Genomic DNA, 6423 nt, shown 5'->3' with positions numbered 1-6423 from the left:
TGGTTTGGAGAATGGTTGATTTAATTGCTAAAATTCACCGTTTTAAGGTAAAAATTGATGGCCAACATTGGGTTATTGATTCCACTTATATACACTAATCATACATTATACATGATACATCCCTTTATCAATTTTTTTCTCTCCATTATGTGGGTGTTGAAAGTTACAATTTTCATTCTATTGAGATCAAGTAAAAAAATTGACATTTGAATAAGTTTTATATGATTTTTGCAATGTATCGTTAAATTTTCAACCTTGATGAAGTTTATACTTTTTTATTTTGTTATTTAACTTCTATTGATCAATGTCAAATTTTCTTTCATCTTATGGCAACGATTTATGTGTTGACACATTATTTGAGTTATATTACTTATTATTTTTATATAATTTATAATTAAATTGAAGATATATTGATTCTAAGGAATTTGGATGATAGTCTAGTTGATTTCATTGCATAGTAAAAAATCCTAACGAGAATCACAATAGTTATAATTTGTTTCTTATAGATTATTTTAAAAAAATAATCAACTTTCATAATTTTCATCAATTTATTATACTTTTTGAAAAAATACTTAGAATCTGAAAAATAATCTAAATACTTTTTAAAATAATATTTTATTTTGTGTAGTTTTTGTTAAAAAATATTTTTTACAACTGATTTAAAAAAAAAAATTGATTTTCATTACAATGGATAAAGACAAAATAACTTTTTTATTTTTTAACAAATAATTTCTAGATTATTAATACATTTTTTATAAACATAATTAACAGACTCTTAGTTTTACATCGTACATGAACATTTGGTTCGTAGATTCGTTTATTTATTTATTTATTTATTTAATTATTTTATCTTATAAATAAGAATTTGTTTTTTATTTTATTTTATTTTATTTAATATCTTTGGTTAGAGGAAGATTCCATCTACTCTTTAGACAGGCCGACGTAAGACATAAGAATATCTAAAACAAATTTTATTACAATGTATAATAGTATTTTAATAAAAATATTTAAAAAATTTATGAAAAATTATTTTTTTGATAGATTAAATAAATAATCATTTATTAAATTAATATAATCAATTTTATATAATATTTAATTTGTTAATTGTTAAGTAAGCCAACAAAATATTTATTGAGATAGTATTAATTTTATATAATATTTTATAATTTTAAATTTTAAAATATTAAAATATGATATCTTTTTATTTGGTAAAAAACTTTTTTTGATAACAATTTTTTTATTGACTTTACTCTTGAGCCGAGTATATTTTTAAACATCTTCAATAGTAGGAGTAATGCAAGACATTTGAAACTGTACTAATAGTTCTTAATATTATTGATTTGTAGGATTTTGATTTACTTATGGGATCAAGTTTTTTAGGGTATAATATATTTTGCATTGTTTAAGAAAAATAGGTATGCAGCCCATGTAACCCACCAATCTAGGTTGATCAAGCTGTGTAATGCTTTATAAGGCTCACAAAAAATATGTTTAATTTGTCTTGACTTGCTTTTCACTTGGGGTATTTTTACTTTTGCTTTCCCTATATGTTTAAATATACTTATGAATTAATCATTTTGGATGCGTAAAAATATATATTTGGATTGACTAATCCAAATATATTTGAGTATTTTTTAAAAGATTTGGAGGACAAAAGAATTTTTCTTTCGCTTAAATGATAGGTTGATTCAAAAATTGTGTTGGCCCAATTTTAAAAAAAGAGAGAGAGAAAAATAATTGTGAAATATTGATTTTTGTTATGAAGCTAATAAAATCAAGAGCAACATGTAGGAGAACATAGATGAGGGAGGTGAAGAGAGAAAAAAGAATAAAGGAGAGTTAATAGTATTATTCTCTTATTATATATTTTCTATTACATTGTGAACAATATTTATAGGGCACAACTATATAGAATTCTCTAATAGGCCTTGTGGGCCTAATATTCATAACAGTTCCTTTTGAATGTTCATCAATGATATGCTTTATTAAAACTTTGTTAAAAAAAAATTCAATAGAAAAAAATCTAGTGAAGGAATAAGAGTACATTATCATTTTTTAGAAATTATCTCATTAAAAACCTTATTTAGAAAACCTATGGGAAAAAATCACGGTGAATGAAAAAAGAGTGCATAATACATTTATTTCTCCAACCTCATGCAGACAATTATCTTTGAGATGACGAATTGGTGGCTAAGTAATTGTTTGTACTTGTTATTCAAAAGTTTCACTTAATGGCGACTTGTAGAAAGATTTGTTTTATCTCCTTTACTATAATCTTCTTCAAAACAATTGCATGTGATATTATTCCCATAGAAACCTTCTGATAGCATTTTCTAGAAGAAAAACCACAAATCTCTAGTATTTGTTAAGTCACCGACTTCAACCAAAATACATTTTTTACTTGTCTCATGTAGTGCTAAAACTTTCTCATTACTTGATGATATTGTTATTGTGGTTTATTTCACATATCTCATGAAATGGTTGTACTTCCTCATGTAAGAAAAAACTTCATTTAGCATTTGTGCACTATTATATGGTACTTCACGATCAAGTAGAAATCATCATTTCATCGAGCTCGAAAAAGACATTGTTCATAATTGCTAACCTTACAATGACTCGCATGCACAATTTATTTTATTTGCATATGTAGAACTAGTTTAGACTTTTCTATATAGGCTTCATAATTCACAAAAATATCCTTCAAATACCTATTTTGTAAGTTCAAACAAATATTTTTCTTTGTTTGATATTCATCTTAAACTATTTCTTTACACAATCAGATTTCAAACGGTGCTATTTCCATATCATCATTTAGAAAATATTCACACAAGAATATTACACAATGTTCATCTAGATTTTTTGAGCACATAAAAAGACTTACTCATTTTGATTAAGTCATCTCTTTAACAATTTAAATTGCATGTCTCACGAAAATTAAATTCTATAAGGAGTTTTTGAGCCACAAAAATTTGTTGTAACAAATCTTTCATATAAATTGAGCCTTTAATGGGTATTAAACTTAATCATGTATGAAAAAGCTTCTGAATTCACTTCAGGTGAATATATCTCTTCAAAATCAATGTTAGACTTTTTCTAATACTCTTGAAGATATGTGCTTCATCATTCTCATTCTCTTTTCGTGCAAAAATCAGTCATATCTAATTAGCTTCACATCTTCAAGTGTCCAGTAAACTGGAAGTCCAAACACCTTTCACTTTGCAAAGCGAGTTTAATTTCACTTCAAATGAATTATGCTTTGAGCTTTTGGTTTACATTGCTTTATATGAGGATCAATATAAGATAATAATCTATTTGAAGTAATTCATTTGAACTTCTAGTTCTTATTTTCATATGCTTATTCTCTCCTCCCCGATGTTGGGAAAATTAATTCATCAATTGATAATAAGCCTAATGAACTATAAATAAGTGTACAATTATTTGCTCATGATACTTTATAGTAGATGAAGATTCATATCAAATAACTTTTTCAAATATTCTTTTAGGATCCATCTTAAAGTATTATATTGGAGCAATTATAATATACACAAGACATCTAAAAATTCACTAAGATTAGGAATATTAAGATTTTAACCTAAAAATTATTTGTAAACTAAAGGGATGACTTATATATAGTAACTTGTTGGTATGATGCGAATCAATATATCAACATACATGATTGCATATTCCCAAAGTAGAATTTAGAAGTCATCATCTCATAATTTAGATGTCTAAAGAATGAATGAAATGAACATATGCTAAAAGATGTTCAATATCAATTTCAATTGACATACGATACTAATTAAATTATTTATGTAAAATTTAGAAAATAAGCTCTTAATGAAATTAGTTGAGAAAACAATCTCACAAATTTCTGATTGTGAGTTCCAATAAACATACATGTGACTATTTCGTTGATGCATCAATTTAAGTCATAAAATATCTAATTGATCCACGTGATCATGATCGATGTATTGGTTCACAAATATCACCTTATATGTAATCTAAAAATGCGAGAGACTCATTTTTTGATATTATCAACTTCTTTTGAGAACTATTAATGCACATAAGTTATTAGAGTGAAGAAACTACATACCCATAAAAAATTTAATTTTTTTTTTTTATCGTAACAAAACTAAGATGGCTCAACTGGTTTTACCAACAACAAACTTTAATATGATTTGTAAACTTCAACTTAACAATAATATCTATTTCAATTGCTTTTATCATTTTGAATCAATAATAAACAATCATATATTTGTAAGATTTTGATTTTAAAATAAAAATATATAATAAATTTTTGGTTTGAATATGTCTTTGGTCCTTGCAACTATAACTTTTTTATTTTTTTTATTTGGGTCCTCGTAAGTTTTTTTGTTTAGTTAAAATCTCTGCAAATATAGTTTCATTTTAAAATAGTTTTTCCATCCAATTTCTGTTACAAAATCCATTTAAACAATCATTTTTTAATAACAAAAAACTCAAATATAATTATATTATAACTTTTTTTACGCTAAAATTAATCTAAAAAATTTTAGTCTTCTTCCCTAAAAGAACATAAACCGCTCCTTGTTTTTCATCTTTTTAGTCATCTTCCTCACCATAATTCTCATCACTGACACCAACATCTTCAACCATTTGAGATTCATCATCATATTCAATTTTAAATTCATCATTACCATCATCTTTTTCTTTGTATGATGGACAGTGGTTGATTTTAGAATTAGCTCTGAATCAGAGCTTTTCAGACGACAAGGTTGAACCTTTAATCAAATAATTTCAAAGTAACTTGACTTAAGAATTTCTCAAAAATAATTCTGCAATGGTAACACTTTAATACAAAAAATATTTTACATAGAATATTTAAGTCACAAATATTGTGAGTATTTGATTTAAATTAGTAAACGATTCTCATTAAATAGAATCAAATATTTATAAATTTCATAAACTAATTTCAAATCCCACAAATCAAAAATATATTTTCGTAATTGTTTTTAAAGTGTTAAAATTCACCAAATATATTTTTTGACTCAACTATTAACAATATATCATTTTAAAATAGTATATAATTCTCAAATTTAATTAGCACTAAATATTTATATATTATATATATACAATAATTTCCAAATACACATAACAAAAGTATAATAATATAATTGAAAAAATATTCTTGAAATGATTACATTTAAAATTTGTTTGGTATGATTTATTCTAAAATTAAAACATCAAATGAATTGATTATGGAACAAAATGAAATTCTTTAATGACACATTATATGGAAGTTTCACAAAAAATTGGGGCAAAGAATTATGAGATTATAGTGTTTAAAGTTATAATTTAATCTCATATAAAGTAGTAAAAATATTTTCATTTGTTCAAACACGTTTGTAATTCTTAGTAAAATTTTGACATAAAACTAGTAAGTATTACAAATGTTATTTTGTATTTTACAACACAATCAAAACACAAATGATATTGTTCGTTATATCATTTAGCTTACCAAATTTTATCTTATAATTCCAATCATATAGGAAGAGAAAGTATACTTAGAGGAGTTAAATTATATTATGAGTTACTACATAATTGTATTCATCAAAAAATAAATCACTACACCACTATTAGTAGTAATAAAGACCACAATCACAAATCATGCTTCTAGAAATATTTTTATCACCTTCATATGTAATTCATCAATACCACATAAATAATAATTTCTACTATATCAATTACTATAATCACAATAATGGTTTTACAAAAGTAGCATAATCACAATAACAAAATATAGTTCAATCAATCATGTGATCTTTCACAATTTTAATCAATAATTTTTCTTATATTCAATAATTATTTGTGATCAATCTTTTAAAATACTCTAGAAATTATATTTTCAACCTTGCTACTAAAGGAGCATATTCAACTGATATATAAATATACATATATTTGTTTTCTTTCTCATAAAATTAAGACTAAGATCAAATAGATATTTTAGACTTTCATCATTGTCTAATAATTTAGTTCTTCAAGAACTCAATAACAAATCTTCTTAAATAGTATCCAAGAAAATACACTTTGTGTGATCTTATACACTACAAGAAAAAACAGCAACAAATAACCCAGTCAAAATGGCTACAAAAATTAGTTTTTTGATTATCGAAGGCTTAAGCAGTCACATATTTGTGATGAAAAAGTCCGCCATAAATTTGTGAGAGTTTAGGCCGCCACAAAGGATAAAACTGATGGGAAAATAATTACAGTTTGTGAGAGCTAAGGTCACCCTGACTCATTTGCGAGGGCTAAGGTCGCCACAAACTGTCTCATTTGTGAGAGCTCAGACCGCCACAAATTGGTAAAATATTAAAGCTATAAAAATAATTTATAACTATATAATGTTCTTTTAGTAATAATTATATAAATTACTAATCTATA

At 24.6% G+C, this 6423-nt stretch overlaps 1 protein-coding gene across 1 annotated transcript in view; it reads left to right on the top strand.

Moving 5' to 3' along the window:
• Positions 1 to 286, top strand: part of LOC101508409 (uncharacterized) — a 1514-nt gene extending 1228 nt beyond the window's left edge. Inside the window, exon 2 of the mRNA XM_073370880.1 lies at positions 11 to 286. Within this exon, the coding sequence (XP_073226981.1) occupies positions 11 to 98 (88 nt within the window). The 3' untranslated portion in view covers positions 99 to 286. The remainder of the gene's footprint in view (positions 1 to 10) is intronic.
• The last annotated feature ends 6137 nt before the right edge of the window (positions 287 to 6423 follow it).

The sequence above is a fragment of the Cicer arietinum genome, chromosome 7, assembly GCF_000331145.2.
Source record: "Cicer arietinum cultivar CDC Frontier isolate Library 1 chromosome 7, Cicar.CDCFrontier_v2.0, whole genome shotgun sequence".
Lineage (NCBI taxonomy): Eukaryota > Viridiplantae > Streptophyta > Magnoliopsida > Fabales > Fabaceae > Cicer > Cicer arietinum.
Note: the sequence above shows the minus strand (reverse complement) of the source record. Positions and strands in the feature narration are given on the sequence as shown.